The sequence below is a fragment of the Medicago truncatula genome, chromosome 2 (assembly GCF_003473485.1).
Source record: "Medicago truncatula cultivar Jemalong A17 chromosome 2, MtrunA17r5.0-ANR, whole genome shotgun sequence".
In the NCBI taxonomy this organism is placed as follows: Eukaryota; Viridiplantae; Streptophyta; class Magnoliopsida; order Fabales; family Fabaceae; genus Medicago; species Medicago truncatula.
In genome coordinates, this window is record NC_053043.1 from 41124705 (window position 1) to 41143447 (window position 18743).

Consider the following 18743-nt stretch of genomic DNA (forward strand, 5'->3'; position numbering starts at 1 on the left):
TGTATAATGGTCTTTTTTTTTTTACTCAATATATTGTGTGTAAAACAACTACGTTTTTAGGCTTAATTGCACTAATCAATCCTTAACTAGAATCCCAATGTATGATTCCTCATTGTAATTTCATTCAGTAAGATCGAATCATTATCTGCGATTTTCTTTGTGCACTACCAACAATTCAATGGTCGCGATTTTATCCTGAATTCATCCTCATACGCTCGTATTTTTGTTGTTTCACATTTACTTTCACCGCTATATATTCAAAATTCGCTTTAGTCTCTTCATTCTCGGACAAGCCTCAATACACTCTCATCTTTCTTACTCCCTCCGTCCCAAATTGTATGATGTTTTGGGCATTTCAAATGGAAAAATTGAAAGAAGAAAGAGTAATAAAGGATATAATATGAAAAATAACATTAATGTTTCATTGGTATTGTAAAGTATAATCTGGGACGGAGGGAGTATATCCTTGGAATCCTTAAATATCTTTTAAATATTGTGCATTTAAACATTCATTTTTTTTCTCACTATATCATACTTTCAACTTAGTCCCCCCCAAACTTAATTCCTGACCCGTCCGTAAATTCAGTCATAACAAATATTCAAAAAATAAATATTATAATAACTAAACTCTCTTCAAATAAATGACGCAACACACTAAATTTATTATCTTCCTCCCTTGATCAAAACTTCATCTCTGATGTCAGTTGTTGAGAAATCACGAAGATAAAACTTTCACACAAGCAGAAGCACATCAACAAAAGAAGTAAAAAAAAAAAACTCACAAGTTTTCTTTTAATGAACATGCAACTTCTACAAGAATAAAATTGTAAACCTTGTTATACAAAATTGCAAACCTTTCAACTAGAATTTCAATTTTCACAAGGAGACATAACCCCATATTTATTTAAGTTGAACGATCTAGTAGACTTAAAATAAAATAAAATAAAAATTGGTCTAAAGTATGATCATTTTAACCAAGTTAATTCCTTAAAATTTCTTAACTTTGTTTTCGATAAAAGAGTTTGATCAAGTTTGGACCTGATGTAAGTTAAAGGCTTAATTGTAGTTTTAGTCCTCTTATTTTCACCATTTTACATAAATGGTCCCTCTATTTTAAAATTCGACAGTTTTGATCCTCCATCATATTTTTGAACTATAAAAATGTGATGTGATAAATTTTAAATGTTGTGGAATATGATCTGAAGATAGAAAAAGATCAACATCGATAAAATTGCGACAAAATTTTCTTGAAAACTTCATTTAAAACATATCATATCACAATATTTTAGACAAAAAATTTGATAGAAGGACCAAAATTGTCTAATTTATAATAGGAGGACCAATTTTGCAAAATGATGAAAAGAGGGAGAGCAAAACTGCATTTAAGCCTAAGTTAAATTGTAGATATCCCTATTTCAATCCTACTATTAATTGATAAAACTAGCTAAAATTAAAAAAATTGAGAAATATAGAGACAAACATGAATAAATTACTATATTCTGTCCAAGAAATGAATAATTTACTATATGGTGACGATGATAGTCAGTAGAATATCAAATGGGTATTAATCAAACATAAAATAACTAGAAAAAAATCTTGGGTACAAGATTTGTTTGATTAAAAACCTTGATTAGTATGACTCATTTCATTGTCTTCTATTACTGTGGCTTTCTCACCAAAAGAATACAATGATACACTAATTTCCAAAGGCGATATAATTTATTTTCATAACTTTTGCATGTCAGCCAATTGGTGAAAAAAGAGGTCACTAGGTAGGTGTGGCCCCTAATTCTGAAACTTTCCTTGTCTTTTTTTGGATTAAGAGTCAACCAACGTACCAAACCATGAATGCGAAAAAAAAAAAATCATCCATTATACTTACTTACATGTGTAATACTAGCATGTTTTAAGTGGATTATAAATCGGTGACGTTGATAAGTTTGGTAAAACCGATGTTATGTCCCGTGAACTCAGCTCATTTGATAAAGGATAATGCATTTATAGGGGTCAGAGTTTGAATTCTGGACATCCGACTTATTCACCTTTAAAAGTAAATTTTTCTAGCCGTTAAATTACTTGACAAAAAAAAAACGGTGTTATGTAATTTTCTTGAACCTCTAACATAGTTTATACTCCATTTTCTTAATATGTTTATTTTAAATGATATATCATTTTACAATATTAATAAAAAAAAAAAAAAATTTTATCAAATAATCTAATGGATATAATTTACATTTAAAGTAAATAAATAAGGTGTTCAGGATTAAACTTTAATCCTAACATATTATAACGTATTGTTCCTACCAAAATTATGTCTATAGGGACAATGCTTCCTTTTCTTTTATGCTTTTTATTATTTGTTATTTTTCAATTTTTCTATTATTTTAATTTTGCTTTTGCATATCATTAATGAATTTGTTTATATATAATATTTATTACATTTCTTGTTTATCCTTTTAAAAAAGATTAATCATATTTTTTAATGTGCGTGAAATTGTCAAAATAATATATAATTTGTACATTAAGGAGTATGGTGATTGTACCAAGCTCATTAATGATCAAAATGTACACTAAGAAAGAATATTGCCCTCACTATGCAAGTCTTTTGGATCCATTAAATATTTAGTTTTTCCTATAGTATCCTTTATCTTTATTTCAAGAGTCTGGTTAACGAGTGTCTCCGGGACATTATTTAAAAATTTAAAATTTAAAAAATATTTCTTAAAAAAGTCAAATATTATAAATTTTAATGCATTGATTACACATATTTTAATAAAAACTTACAATTAATGGTCCTTAAAGAGTGCCCTGGGACACTCGTTAACATTTTCCTTATTTTAATTATACTCCCTTAGTTCTAAAATGTAAGGAAAAAAACTCACTTTCTTTGTCCTAAAATGTAAGCAAAAAAGACAAACATTTATACTATTTAATCTTGTTTTTTTAAAAAACTATCTTTTCCAACAAAATCTTTTGTTTTATCTCATTAAATTAAATGCAAATTGTATTCAATTTTCTCTCTCTACCATTTTCTCCTTAAACAATATAGCAAATGAAAATTGTTTTTACATCTTCCTATGAAACTTACTCCAAAAAAACACAAAAAATTATACTCCAAATTCTTATGTTTTAGTTTTCTTAATAAGTGTGAATTGATTTTTTTTTTCTTACAATTTGAAACGGAGGGAGTATGTTTTCTTTTAGCTATTTTATTTATAGTTTTATCCCTTTTGTAATATTTAAAAAAATCAGTTAAATTTATTTCAATAGGTATAACCCACAATAATAACTAAAATATATTTTGTTGAATGGACAATAAGAACAATAACTGAAACTACATATATATATATATATATATATATATATATAATCTTATTTGCTGAAATTATTTAGTTGTATTATCTGGGGTGAAGCATAGTGTTGGCATGGGGTGGCATTGGCTACCCTATTAATTTTTTTGATAACTTAAGTATTTTTGTGTTTAGTTACTCTAATATAGATTTAGCTACCTAAGATAAATTTATTTCTTAAAATTATTAGTAGAAATATAAAAGATAATACATTATCATTTGATTGATACATTTATATTTTCGTGTTTAGGCATATTTAGACGTCATAGTAAGTACACAAAGAACTTTGTAAACAAAGAAAAAATGTCAAGATAATATTCGTAAAATTATTTTTTTTAGTTTTTTTTTATATATTTGGCCCTTAAAAAAAAAATGGCTAACTTTGCCGTTGTGTATTATATGTTAAAAAGATGAGTCAAGATTCTCTCCATTTTGTACCCTCTCTATTTTTTTATATTTGGACAGATATAAACTCAATTTTTTAGTTTTTCATTAAAGAAGATCCAAAATTGTTCAATAATATTTAATTTTATGCGAGTTTTAGTTTTTTTTTATTGGTTTACGATTTTTATTTTGACCGGTTTCGATTTGAACATCCTACCTATAAGATGTTTTGTCATCTAAAGCTTGATGATCGTTTATTTTTCTATTTAAAAAATTGGGTTAATTGTTGAAATAGTCCCTCTAATATTTGTGAATTTTAAAAATAGCCCTCGTAAAAATAAATCTTACCTTATAATTTGATGTTTTTTTTTCACACAAGAGGTGCTGATGTGGCTCAAATTTACACTCTTGTTGGTCGGTCTAATCTATTTGCATTCAATTTTAATTAGCAGACCAAAATTATAACATCTATAAAAGACAGGCCAAAATGAAAAATTTTACTGTATCATGACCAAATTCGGTGGATTATCAAACATGTATTTTTGTATTATTATTTTTTTACTAAAGAAAATGATATTGATTCATTAAAACTGATATAATACATAGATATAATACAAACTTAAAGTCATAGAAAATAGAAAAGATGAATATGTGAATAAAATCACAACATCCATGTTAATACTACTCCCTTCATTGTCAATTATAAGAAAATTTTGACTTTTTAGGTTAATTCAATCAATTATGTATGTGGTCTATAATATAGATTATATACATCATTAACTGAATGAACTTAAAAAATCAAAATTTGTTTATAATTGACAACGGAGGGAGTATAAAATAACAAAATACACAAGCCTACAATGATGCCTATATTCAAATTCTTATAATACCCGTCCATCCATATATGTAGCGTTGAAGACGCCAAAGTCGGTGATTGGATATGCACTAAGTCGAAATTAATCTTTCAATATGAATTAGATAAACACCGCGCTAAGGCAGAAAATAGAAAGAAAAAAAAAAACACATAAAGACGGAAAATCAAAACAAACATCGTCGTGCTAAGACGACGAAATCATAAAAACTTGTAAAAAGAAACTAAACATGTGTGAATATCTCATATTTAAATAAAAAGAAAGGAAAAAATAAGTTGGAAGGATAATTTAGGATCATAATTGCCCTAATCCATCATACATAGATGAAGTAGAAGGAAAAAGAAAGTGATAACGACTAAAGTTTGAAGAAGAGATCAAACACAGTTAATCTTTTTTTTTTTTTTTTACATTTAAGAAAAATTCATTAACAAAAGTCAAGACTGCATAAATATAAGGTGGAGTCTCTTTGATCTATATGCAATCCAAATTATGAAGAGCATGTTTTGCTAAATAATGAGTAGTCTGGTTAGCTTCACGCCTAACATGCAAAAAATTTAAACTACGAAAACAAACATTGAAACTAATACAATCTCCAATAATAGAGCCGACATAGGTGGAAGATTGTTGATGAGCATTCAGTGCCAAGACCACCTTAGAAGCATCTGATTTTGCCTAACATGTATTTTGTAAATTCCAAACCCTTCCGCATAGTTAAAGCTTCTGCAACTTTAAGAATCAACATTATCTCTCAATCAATATTTCATAAAACATACAGAAAATGGACACCATATTTCTAACATAAACATTTCTTATTTCTAACACACCATATTTCATAAAACAGAGCCAAAATATGGACTATAATATCCTCGATAGCATCAGTAATATTTCTCTCCAACCACTCTAAAAATGGTACATACCTAAAATGATGCTGACAAACACTATTAATCAATAGACATAAAATAAACTAGAAAATCTTGAACCTACGATTAATTGATTATAAAATTTGATCAGTAAGACTTCTTTAATCGTCTTGTATCGATCAGTTTGTTGCTTTCTCACCAAAAGAGAAAACAATTATACAATAATCTCCACTAATCAGGCAAGGCGATATAATTAATTGTCAAGAACTATTATATATGCTAATTGGTGAGAAAAGGTGGCCATTAATTCTATAATAATATTCCTTGTCTTTCTTCAATAGAGATTAGGCCAACCTGCCTACTTAGATGAAATTATATTTTTTAATGCATCTTATAATCACTTACATAGTGATTTTGCCAAGCTCATTATTGATCAAAAAATACATACACTACAAAATTTTCATTGTACATCAATTTTTTGTTATATAGAGCTAGCAGCAAAATTTATATACACTAGCCTCGGAGAAGAGAGGTATTACATATTCAAATTATCTCTTAAATATATCAAATATCTATATAGCTTTTTACCATTTGAGTTATACTTACGGAACATTATACATCAATTTTTATTTTGGTAGAACAACCTTACACATCAAAATTTCAAAAATCATAGAATATAATTGAACTTACACACACACACATCTACATATATATATTTGTATAGCTTTGTCCCTAGTTCATTACATTCTTGTATCAACCATGGGATCTCTTCCTCCTTTGCACATAGCAATGTTTCCATGGTTTGCTATGGGACACTTCACCCCATATCTTCACCTCTCCAACAAATTAGCAAAAAAAGGTCACAAAATATCATTCTTCATCCCCAAAAAAACACAAACCAAGTTACAACATCTCAACCTAAACCCAAATCTCATCACTTTTTACCCTCTCAATGTTCCTCACATTGATGGTCTTCCCGATGGTGCTGAAACATCTTCAGATGTACCCTTTTCTTTAGTCCCTCTTATTGCTACAGCAATGGATCAAACAGAAAAACAAATTGAACATCTTCTTAAGGAACTAAACCCACAAATAGTTTTCTTTGATTTTCAATATTGGCTTCCAAATTTGACTCAAAAACTTGGCATAAAAAGTCTTCAATATTGGATAACAAGTCCATTTTCAATATCTTATTTTTGGAATGGACCAAGACATAGCCAAGGAAAAGGATTAACTGTAGATGATCTCAAGAAACCACCTTCAGGGTACCCTGATGGTTCTATCAAGCTTTATCAACATGAACTTCAATTTCTATCTTCAACAAGGAAACTTGTCTTCGGAAGTGGTGTATTTTTATACGATCGTTTGCATATAGGTACAAGTTTAGCTGATGCAATTGGTTTCAAAGGTTGCAAAGAACTTGATGAACCATATGCTGAATTTCTTGGAAATTTTTATGGAAAACCTTATCTACTTTCAGGTCCTTTGTTACCTGAAACACCAAAAACAACTTTAGATGAAAAATGGGAATCATGGCTTAAGGGATTCAAACCTGGTTCTGTGGTGTTTTGTGCATATGGAAGTGAAGGTCCATTAGAAAAAAATCAGTTTCAAGAGTTGTTGCTTGGTCTTGAGTTAACAGGTTTTCCATTTCTTGCAGCACTTAAACCACCTAATGGATTTGAGTCTATTGAAGAAGCTTTACCAGAAGGGTTCAATGAAAGAGTTAAAGGAAAAGGGATTGTTTATGGAAGTTGGATTCAACAACAATTGATTCTAGAACACCCTTCTGTTGGATGTTTCATAACACACTGTGGAGCTGCTTCTATAACCGAGGCACTCGTTAACACGTGTCAGTTGGTTTTGTTGCCACGTGTAGGCGTTGATCATATCATGAATGCAAGAATGATGAGTGAAAAGATGAAGGTTGGTGTGGAAGTTGAGAAAGGTGATGAAGATGGGTTGTTTACAAAAGAAAGTGTGTGTGAAGCTGTGAAAATTGTGATGGATGATGAGAATAAAGTTGGAAGAGAAGTGAGAAAAAATCATAGTGAATTAAGGAAGTTTTTATTGAGTGAGAATTTAGAGTCTTCGTGTGTTGATAATTTTTGTGAAAAGCTTCAAGGTTTGATTTAAATTTCTTGAGTTTGAATATCACAAAATTGTTGTTGCTGAATGAATCATTGCACATAATTGTACTGTTATTATTGTGTTTTATTATAACTTTGTGAGTTTGTATTATGAACTTTTGACCAATAATTTGCATTACTAAATTTGTTGGTGATGGTTTGTGTTTGCTTTGAAGCTTCAAACCAAATGATATTTAAAGATGAAATCATATGCAGATTGGTTCTATTTGAGTGACTCATTTAAAAAAAAAATATCTGAATCTACTTGATACAATTTTATGTTGTTTAATTTAGATCGTGTTTTTTTTTTTACAACGAATAATTTGATAAATAATACTCGAAGCACAAGAAATACTAGAGCGTCAATGTAACACTAAAAACAGTTGGATTTTAAGTGTTAGTGATTATGTTCCACATCGATTAAGAATAAAGGAAATGTTGGATATATAAGAGAGGAGACTTATATACCTGATTTTTAAAAGTTTTGGATAGAGATGTGGTGTATGTACTGATTATTTAATGTTTTACGGTAGATCATTATTTTACTTGCTATATCGATTTGTATAATTGAGATCATTCCCCACATTGGTTCTTCCGTTGCTAAGATAATCATCGCACATTTTCAAATAAAGAGAAAAAAATATTATCGTCGCTGAAAGTTTTTTATTTTTTGTTAGGGGATCATCACCGAAAGTTAGTGGCATTAATTTAGACAGGAACTTGATTAAAAAACAAAGCAAAAAAATGTAAGCAGTAACCTAACCTCTCATTTCCTTCCGACCTAATTCAAATATAAAATTAAAAAGATTCATTAATCTTGTTGTAGAAGTGACTCAAAATATGGATTCTGGATGTGCCAAAAACGGTGATAGATTTTGGCTGTGTTTTCAGCCTTTTCATTCGGCAAAAATCGGTGTCCAATTTTGCGCAGCAAATAAAATAAAATCATATTTTAGGTTGAGATTTGTTCCAATTTTTTAGGGATACTTTTACTATAAATATAGACATTGTATCAGATGTAAACCTTGAATTAGAGAGCCGGAAAAACAGGGTTTAGAATCCAACAATAAAATTTGGGTTTGTAGAGTTTGCTCTTGGTAACAAACACTAGGGTTGAGATTGATTCGCATTGGAAAACACTATTATGATTGAGTCTCTTGATCACGAGAAGAGATTGACACTTTGGGTAGAATTATGTTTGAATACTAATTCTTGTAACCTTTTAATATCTCTTTTCTAAAATTACTCATCATTGCAGTGGAACGGAGAGCTGCTCTCTCCCCCTTACTAGGTCAGTATATCGAACTGGCTAAACAAATTTTTTGTATTCTCTCTTTCTTTCTTTCACTGTTTTCTATTTTGCTTGTTTTTATAATTGTTATCCACGTTGTTTTGATTGTTTGATTATTTTGCTCCACACATTAAATATTTTATTGGTGTGATTTTTAACGAATTTACCACAAATCTAAAGGTAAACCAAACTTCCACTCCAACACCTAAACACATGGTATCACATGTATAGATATAGATATATAAGTGAGTTTTTTTTTAAGAGAAGATAGATAAGTGAGAGTTAATTAAGTTATTTCATTTTTAAGATTTGGTGTATCATTAAAAATGTGGACCTGATGCATATCCCTATGAGAAAGACAGAGAATACTGCAAAATATTGTGCAACCTAGTTGGTTTCACTAACTTATTCAAAAACAAATAAAATAGTTAGTTCCATTCTGTTGGCAAGGAAAGTAATCACTAAATAGTACTAAATTTACCATCGGTGAGTAGAACTTACGTATATATGGAATTTTTTATTGGATTATCCCTTTCTTTTTTTAACTAAGTGCTAGGGAAGTTACCATGCGAAAATTTTCACACAAGCGGAAACACAGCAACAGAAGAAGTAAAATACACAAAAACAATTCATGAATCTTTCTCTGGGTCATGTTAAAAGGTCCCTGAAGAGTACTAAAAAAGAAAGTTATTATTAAAAAAGTTATTTCTTTTGATTTTTTATGGATTAATTACACAATCTTTGATGCAATAATATATAAAAAAAAAATTCCGTATCCTTAACCAGTGTCTCGAAAGTACCGATTGACATTTCCTTTTTTTATTACTCATGTGCAATTTTTACAAGTACAAAATTGTAAATTCATAAAGTTTTTGATACGGAGCAGAAGGCGGCACCGGTGGATGGAGGTAGAGGTGCGGCGACGGCGCCGATGGGAGAGAGAGAGGCAACTGTTAGATTATGAGAGAAGGAAGTAAGAGTGCGTATGCTTTATTTTTATTAAATAATTGTTTTTTTTTTCAAACCTTTTAATCACAACCATTGATTTTGTTTTTTTCCACATGTCACACATCTATGACTTGAAATGGGGTAAATTGAGGAAACCTAAATGGAGCAAAGATAGACTCCGTGTGAAGGCGAGAACAAACTCACCCAAGTCATCGCGAATCATATGCCGATACCTACACTGTGGAGCTGCTTCATAACTGAAGGACTTGTTAGCAAGTGCCAGTTGGTGTTCTTGCCACGTGTAAGTTCTGATCATATCATTAATGCAAGAATGATGAGTAAAAAGTTTAAAGTTGGTGTGGAAGTTGAGAAAGGTGATGAAGATGGGTTGTTTACAAAAGAAAATGTGTGCAAAGCTGTGAAGATTGTGATGCATGAAGGGAATGAGGTTGGAAGAGAAGTGAGGAAAAATCATAATGAATTAAGGAAGTTTTTATTAAGTGACAATTTAGAGTCCTCTTGTGTTGATAGTTTCTGTGAAAAGCTTCAAGATTTGATTCATTGAGTGACAGTTAAAGAAGCTTCAAAAGTGAGTTATTGCATATAATTGTATTATTATTGTTATTGTGTCTATATATATTTTTGTAAGTTTGTATATATTATATATGAACTTCTATTATTTAGTGATCCATATATTTAACTTGCTAACCTTCAACTTGTATCATTTAAAACAGTGGCGGATCTTGCCCAAATTATCAGGGGAGCCGCAAATGTTAACTAAATATTATAATTAAAATTCATAAAAGTCATATACAATTTTTTCCAAAAAAAGTATCAACACGAGGTTAAAGTTCCAAATTACTATCTATCAACTATATAGCCTATCCTAGGCTTAGATGATTTGAATCAGCCTATTGTGATTCTTACCACATGCAGAATAGAAGAACCCCTCACACGAGACTGCTACATATACTCTCTGATGCAAAAGCTTGGAACCCGACCAAGTCACCAGAGCAGCTAAATAATAAGCTTAGACAAATCAGAAAATATTTAAAATAAATTCAATATATATATATATATATATATATATATATATATATATATATATATATATATAACATTTACCTCAATCTAAAATTTCACATTTCACTCTTTCAAAGATTTGAACTCGTCAATAATTGAATCAGAACTAAATTGATTATCTATTTCCTTTTCAAAATAAAGCATCATATTGTCAGCAAGAAATTCATCCTACATCCTATTACACAATCTTATCTTGATTAACTTCATTGCTGAAAATGATCTTTCTATAGTAGCTGTAGAAACCAGGAGAGTTAAGATAAGACGACTTAGACGATCAACCAAGTAATCAATGTTTATCCGCCCTCCTTGTCTTTCTTAGAGCTTCACACAACAACTTATTCAAATCTGGATGACTAACAACATCAAGATGGAAGTGACGAAGTTGATATCTCAAATTAATTTTCTCTTGCTCACTAAAATCTAGAGGATAAAATTTACTTACAAAGCACATATATTATCTATATCAAATGCTTTGTGCATATCCTTAGGGACCAAACTATTTCTTAGAATTAAAAGCTCCGTTGTTTCCAAACAAAACCTACGATTCAATTCTTGCAATTGCTGATCAATTGTAACATAAAAAAGATTTACTCTAAAATGTTGACCGGCTGTGATGTGATCTTTTTGATGACGAGCGCTATCTTCATGCTCTATATAAACAACATTACAATCACGAGAATTAATATCATGTTTTTCACAAAGGGTTTGAGAGACATGTTTATTTGTTGTGTTATGAGTGCAGTTTGTTTGGAAATCGTGGTTGCATCACAAAGAGAGATGGTTCACAAAGAGAGAGGGTTCAAAGTGGGCTTAGGAGGTGGGTGTGAAAGTAGGGGGTTGATGATAGAGCATCATATAACATATAAGATGAGAGATAGAGGAGTTGTTAATGGTTTGAGGAACATATTGTATTGTTTTCACTCGAGTCGTTGTAACTTACTTTTATCCTAGATCATGCAATTCCATAGGTGTTTTGAGTGTTTTGTAGTCAGGAATCATATAAATATACAAATCAAGATATCACATGAAGGAGCAAATAAAAAAAATCGCATGTGTGGGACTGTGTGCCTCTGCGCCTGTGACATCATTCCTTGCTGCCTCAGGCTCCCCTGTGCTATGTGCCTCTACGCCTGGAAGCGGGTAAAAACCGCTTTATGCTTGTTTTTTAAGTTGGCTCGGTGAATAAAGCCCACCTTTCTTCTCTCAATCCCTAAGTAACCTAATGTTATAAATAGAGACCCTTACTGAACTTTTTGCACCGATCCAGCTTGAAAAACAAGCAAAATCAGCTTCCAACCCGCAGCTGGGCGCCTAGACGCCTAGAGTCACACACAGGGGTGCCTAAGGCAGCAAGGAATGTGGTTCCAGGCGCGCATGGTACAAGTGTATGGGCGCCTGAGGCAGCTCCTCAGGTGTGACTTATTGTGTTTTCGTCCCGTTTTTTGATCGTTGTTTCGTCTGAAAACTTCTAGGAACTTTAAATAACTATTTTTCTTTTTCTTGCAACAAGTTACAACAGCAAAAAAAAAAAATACTATATAGTTTTTGGACAACACATCTTGAATGTAACATAGTTTATAGGTGTGTGAAAAATGCAAGATTAAGACATAATTCAATCAACATGTCTCTGCCAACAAACATGCATTTGCAAACATGTTCATAACACATCTCTTCCCGACCAGGTATCAACCTTATTAAGTTCTTCATCTTGTCTACATCATTAACATCATGACATTCCTTTTGAAGCTTGAGTTTAAGAATGTTACCCCATGCAAAATCTTGTGCTGAGAAAACCATCGCGATGTCCACTTCATACTTAACATTCTTAATATGGTTGCTATTGTTATCCTTTGAAGAATTATTATTTTCCTTTATCTTCGTCAATGTTAGATCTAAATAACTTAAATAGTTTCTAGCAAATATAGTTTGCACTATTTTGTTTAGTTCCACATAATAAACATGTATGTGTTTATTTTGTTATGCCTCCATATTTAATCAAGATATTCAAAAATAATATAAAAAATTGCGAGGAAAATGTTGTGACAGAGGGATAGAGAACATAACATAGATATGTGAGAAAAATATTGGGAGTTGTCAATTTATTTTGGCTGGCACATGGAATCATGAATTAAATATATGGTAACCAAAATCGTGGATTATCAAAATGGTTTCAAAAGAAATAAACTAACTAGAAAATCTTGGGTCCGGGATTTGTTTGACTAACAAATTTTATCATAGGGCACATTTAATTGTCTTTTATAAGTATTTGTATAGGTGTGTCCCTGGTCCATTCCATTCAGTCTCAAATAAACCATGGATGCTCCTCCTCCTTTACACATAGCAATGTTTCCATGGTTTGCTATGGGACACTTAACTCCATATCTTCACCTCTCAAACAAGTTAGCATTAAGAGGACACAAAATATCATTCTTCATACCTAAAAACACACTCAACAAGTTACAATATCTCAATCTTTATCCAAATCTTATTACCTTTTTCCCTATCACAGTTCCTCATGTTAATGGTCTTCCTCTTGATGCTGAAACAACTTCAGATGTGCCCTTTTCTTTAGTCCCTCTTATTGCTACAGCCATGGATCAAACAGAGAAGGATATTGAAATTCTTCTCAAAGAAATAAAGCCACAAATAGTTTTCTTTGACTTCCAATATTGGCTTCCAAAGTTGACTAAAAACCTTGACATCAAAAGTCTGCAATACATTATATTGACTCCAGTATCAACAGCTTATCTCGGATGTTTACAAAAACTAAGTCTAGGGAAAGATTTAACTGATGTTGATATCATGAAACCACCTTCAGGGTTCCCTGATTCTTGCATCAAGTTTTATAAACACGAACTTCGATTCCTAGCTTCAACAAGGAAAATTGCATTTGGAAGTGGTGTTTTCTTATTTGATCGTTTGCACATTGGTACAACCTCTGCAGATGCAGTTGGTTTCAAAGGTTGCAATGAAGTTGATGGACCATATGCTGATTATATTGAAACTGTTTTTGGAAAACCTGTTCTGCTTTCAGGTCCTGTGTTACCTGAGCCAACAAATACAACACTAGAGGAAAAATGGATTTCATGGCTTAAGGGATTTGAAAATGGTTCTGTGGTTTTTTGTGCATATGGAAGTGAAGGTCCATTAGAAAAAAATCAGTTTCTAGAGTTGTTGCTTGGCCTTGAGTTAACAGGTTTTCCATTTCTTGCAGCACTAAAGCCTCCTATTGGATTTGAGTCTATTGAAGAAGCTTTACCAGAAGGGTTCAATGAAAGGATTAAAGGAAAAGGGATTGTTTATGGAAGTTGGATTCAACAACAGTTGATTCTGGAACACCCTTCCGTTGGATGTTTCATAACACATTGTGGAGCTGCTTCAATAACCGAGGGACTTGTTAATACGTGTCAGCTGGTGTTGTTGCCACGTCTTGGTTCCGATCATATCATGAATGCAAGAGTGATGAGTTCAAAATTTAAGGTTGGTGTGGAAGTTGAGAAAGGTGATGAAGATGGGTTGTTTACAAAAGAAAGTGTGTGCAAAGCTGCAAAAATTGTAATGGATGACGAGAATGAGATTGGAAGAGAAGTGAGAGCAAATCATGCAAAAATGAGAAACTTCCTCCTCAGCAACAATTTAGAGTCATCATGTGTTGATAGTTTCTGTCAGAAACTTTATCATTTGTTCTAGCATTTTTAGTTACAATGATAAATGATTCTTGCTTGTTCAGTTTGTTATAAATAAGAATGATCTATGAATTCCAATTCATCACCACTCATACATGCCTTGTATTTTTACGCACTAAAAAATTAAATGTATTGTTATGATAGAACTATTTTTCCCTGATACTTGGTTTAAGCCTTTCCACTTTTTCTCCCAAATGTTTTGAATTCGTTGATGGAAGTAAATTTTCATGTTGGTTTGATTATTGTTCACAGTATCTCAACAGTATCATTTTAACCTACTATATCAATAGAAATAGTCTCCTTGAGAAATATTCTTTACATTCACTTATTTAATTATTCTTTGTACGTTGATGCTCAAGGTGCACATATATACTCGATTATTTGGGCGATATGTTACTAAAGAGGACAATACCGATTGGTTGATCTGTAGTAGTATGTCTTACTTGGCTCAAAATAGTACATGATAGTATGTCTGTAAGCCATAAATTTCAGAAAATTTTCATGCCAACAACTGAGCAGTGAAACCAACGAGCTGACAAAGTCGGTAGCATTCTGAGTCTTCCTCATATGCAGATCCATCGTGTCCAGCACAAAATTTTCATAATACATCAAAATTTGCTCTAGGATTTTCTGTTCCAGTGATAATGAATCTTTCCAATTCAGTTTGATTATAAATAAGAATGGTCTATCAATTGTTCGTTCATGAAAATGAAATGTCAGCTAAATGATAAGAGTTTGATCGTTAACCTTAAGGAGCAGAGTTTAAATCTTAATGAACAATTTGGTGAGCCATCTATACATTCCTCTCCATCTCATTTTTAAATCTCAACAGGTATATTTTTGCTTCGTCTGCCTTAATTCATTTACTTCAAAATTTCGAATTCAGAAGCAATTCCAGTCGTCATCTTCAGAACTGAGTCTATTAGACTCAATAAAAACTTGTGTTTTTATCAATGGAAAGTGTGTGTCTATATATATTACTTTCTTTTCCAAAATTAGGACACTTATGTGTCGCATCATAACCCAACAAATTGATTCACTAGTTAGGATCATATTACAGGTTATCAATACACATAATATTTTCTTATTGAAACCATATAATCATACAACAATATATAACAGTTTGATAGAGTTTCTACTAATTAGAAAATCACCTGACTAATTCTTGAAGCTTCTCACAGAAACCATCAACACAAGATGACTCCAAATCTTGGTTTAACAAAAGGTTCCTGAGTTTATCATGATTATTCCTAACTTCTCTGCCAATCTCATTCTCATCATCCATAACAATTTTCACAGCTTCACAAACACTTTCCTTAGTGAACAATCCATCTTCTTCACCCTTCTTCACTTCAACTCCAACCTTCAATTTCATACCCATAATCTTTGCATTAATGATATGATCAGCATCTAAATGTGGAATCAACACCATCTGACAATTATTTGTCAGCCCCTCTGTCAACGAACCGGCCCCACAGTGTGTTACAAAACAACCAACAGATGAGTGTTCCAAAATCAATTGTTGTTGTATCCATCCACTATGAACAATCCCTTTTTCCTTAACCCTTTCTTCAAACTCTTCTGGAAAAGCATCTTCGACAGTTTCAAAACCAACAGGAGGTTTAAGAATTGCCAAAAATGGATAACCTGTTAGCTCAAGTCCTAATAACAATTCTTGAAACTGTTCTAGTGTTAATTTGCATTCACTTCCAAGTGCACAATAAACTAATGAACCATCTTTAAATCCACCAAGCCAAGAACCCCATTTTTCATCTAAAACAGTTTTAGGTGGTTCAGGTAAAACAGGTCCTGAAAGAAGAACAGGCTTACCAAATTCTTGTTCTAAGTAATCAACATAAGGCCCTTCAATTTGTCTACACCCTTTGAACCCAATTGCATCACTTAAGCTCAAACCATTAAAAAGCCTATCATAAAAAAGAACCCCACTTCCAAATTCAAAATTTCTTTTTAAAGCAAGATACTTTGCTTCATGAGAATAAAGAGTGAATGATGAATTAGGGTACCCTTTTGGGGGTTTCATAAGATCAAATTCAGTCAAGTTTATACTTTCACACATCCTTGATGGAGATAGAGTATATGAAATTGTTGCTGGACTAACAATCCAGTATTGAAATGATTTAATTCCTAAACTTTGAGCAATTTTTGGTATCCAAAAGGCAAAATCAAAGAAAACCATTTTAGGATTTAGTTGAGCGAGAAGAAGTTCAACTTGAGGCTGTGTTTGATCCATAGCTGTCATGATGAGTGGACCTAAAGAGAATGAGACATCTGAAGTGGTTTCAGCACCAAATGGAAGACCATGAATGTGAGGAACATTGAGAGGGTAAAAAGTGATGAGATTTGGATAAAGGTTGAATTGTTCTAATTTGGTTTGTGTTTTCGTGGGAATGAAGAAAGAGATTTTGTGTCCCCTTTTGGCTAATTTGTTTGAGAGATGAAGATATGGAGTTAAGTGTCCCATTGCAAACCATGGAAACATTGCTATGTGCAAAGAAGATGGTGACTCCATGGCTGCTTTGTCTGAACTACTTAGCAATGTTTCTCTGCTTATAAGGTCTATATAAAATAAAGAGGAATTCTGGATCTAGCATACTCTACAAAACAATAAAAAAATTAAGCATATAATAATCACAAATATAAAAGTAGCAAGTGTGATATAATAATCATATTGGACAAGAGTAGTGGGTGTGATAGCCTGGTAAAAAAATCACTCGTGTGTTTCGCTGAAATGATTCTCCTATAAAATAGTATTTTTCACATAATTGATTTGATCTATAAAAATATGTCATCTCATGAAGAAAAAAAATATAATAAAGAACGTGTGCGTTCTTACATAATTATGCCAACACGACGTGGATAGTATTATTGGCTATATATAGTATAATATTTTACATGTTTCCATATCATCAAATTTTATATTTTCCATAATTTTCTTTTGAGCGATGCATCGTTTCATTTTTTTTTTAAATCAAATCATTTCATTAGTACACGAGTAAGGGAAGCCACAAGTGGAAGAGTAAAACGAGATAGAAAGAAGTGAAAATAATGACATTACCTGAGAAGTATAAAGTTGCAAGAGAAATCTGCTGAAAAGAGGGATAGATCTTCCCTAAAAGACTTCGAGGCAAAGATGTGGAGAGAGTGAGAGAGAGAAGGGAGAAGCAATGATGAAAAAATGAAGAGCAACACACACCCTTTAAATAAGTTACAAAAACATGTTCGAATCTTAAAGATCCAACGGTTTATAACCTGGGAAGCTGAATTGAAACCGTCGAACAGCCCCCCGACCCAAAAGTGACACCTCGAAGCAACACACCCTGTCATACCCTAAATTTTAACTCTATTCTTACCCATTTTATTCGTATTTTTAAAGTCGGGAATTTTCGTCGTTTCAGACGAAATTTCGATAGAGAGGTTACTTTGAAATACCTCATTTTTTATTCCGAGTCAGGCCCTCTTCCCTCTTTATTTTCTTTTTATTTCAGTATTTAATTTCCATCTTTTATTAGTTTTAATTTTAGTTTTGATTTTAAAATTAGTTACTCTTTTTTTTAGTTTATTTTCTGTTTTTTGTCAATGAGTCCAAAAAATCCCAGCAGGGGTCCAAAAAATATTTTTTCATACGCCTCATATTCAGGCAGATTCAGAGTCAAACTTTTGTTTCCAAATCCAGTCCTCTGCAAGTTGTTTCCTTTTTTTCCTCAACCCTAATGCTATACAATCAAACCTGCAAAACACAGAGAAGGGGGAGAAAAAACCAGAGAAGTAGCAGCCGCACAGTCAAATCACAAAACCCCTAATTTTCCTTTTCTCTACCCATTTTCGGATCACACAAACTTGAAACAACCAATCCAACAATTTTCCAAACCCCTCCATACAAACCGATTCACAGCAACACGAATCCTCCAAATAACCAATACAAGGAATTCGATCATAGGTTCCAATCCAAGCACACAAACAGTTCAGATCGTGAATCCAGTAAGCACTGATTCACGAATCCGTACAACTCGTCAACAACAAACCGAATCAGAGGTACAAGCTTGGAACGCAACTGGATCGGAGAGAGGAAGCAGATTGGATCGGAGCGTGAAGGAAGAAGAAACTGAACCGGCCTTACAA

General features: G+C 32.0%; 3 protein-coding genes across 3 annotated transcripts; 2 read left to right on the plus strand and 1 right to left on the minus strand.

Annotated features, from left to right (window-relative positions):
• Window positions 1-5939: 5939 nt before the first annotated feature.
• Window positions 5940-7821, plus strand: LOC11408686 (cyanidin 3-O-galactoside 2''-O-xylosyltransferase FGGT1). Its single transcript, XM_003596623.4, has one exon. It carries the CDS (start codon window positions 6226-6228, stop codon window positions 7600-7602), a length of 1377 nt encoding a protein of 458 aa, XP_003596671.1. The 5' UTR covers window positions 5940-6225; the 3' UTR covers window positions 7603-7821.
• A 5361-nt stretch (window positions 7822-13182) lies between these two features.
• On the plus strand, window positions 13183-14842 carry LOC11407444 (cyanidin 3-O-galactoside 2''-O-xylosyltransferase FGGT1). Its single transcript, XM_003596627.4, has one exon. It carries the CDS (start codon window positions 13231-13233, stop codon window positions 14605-14607), a length of 1377 nt encoding a protein of 458 aa, XP_003596675.1. The 5' UTR covers window positions 13183-13230; the 3' UTR covers window positions 14608-14842.
• A 772-nt stretch (window positions 14843-15614) lies between these two features.
• LOC11405556 (cyanidin 3-O-galactoside 2''-O-xylosyltransferase FGGT1) lies at window positions 15615-17986 on the minus strand. The gene is made up of 2 exons (XM_003596628.4): window positions 17680-17986; window positions 15615-17218 (listed from the first exon to the last, which is right to left on the minus strand). The coding sequence occupies exon 2, from the start codon at window positions 17131-17133 to the stop codon at window positions 15754-15756; it is 1380 nt and encodes a 459-aa protein (XP_003596676.2). The 5' UTR covers window positions 17134-17218; window positions 17680-17986; the 3' UTR covers window positions 15615-15753.
• Window positions 17987-18743: the final 757 nt, after the last annotated feature.

Excerpts from the sequence above, each read along its gene's own strand:
- LOC11408686 (XM_003596623.4), top strand. The coding sequence starts at position 6,226 with ATGGGATCTCTTCCTCCTTTGCACATAGCAATGTTTCCATGGTTTGCT.
- LOC11405556 (XM_003596628.4), bottom strand. The coding sequence starts at position 17,133 with ATGGAGTCACCATCTTCTTTGCACATAGCAATGTTTCCATGGTTTGCA.
- LOC11407444 (XM_003596627.4), top strand. The coding sequence starts at position 13,231 with ATGGATGCTCCTCCTCCTTTACACATAGCAATGTTTCCATGGTTTGCT.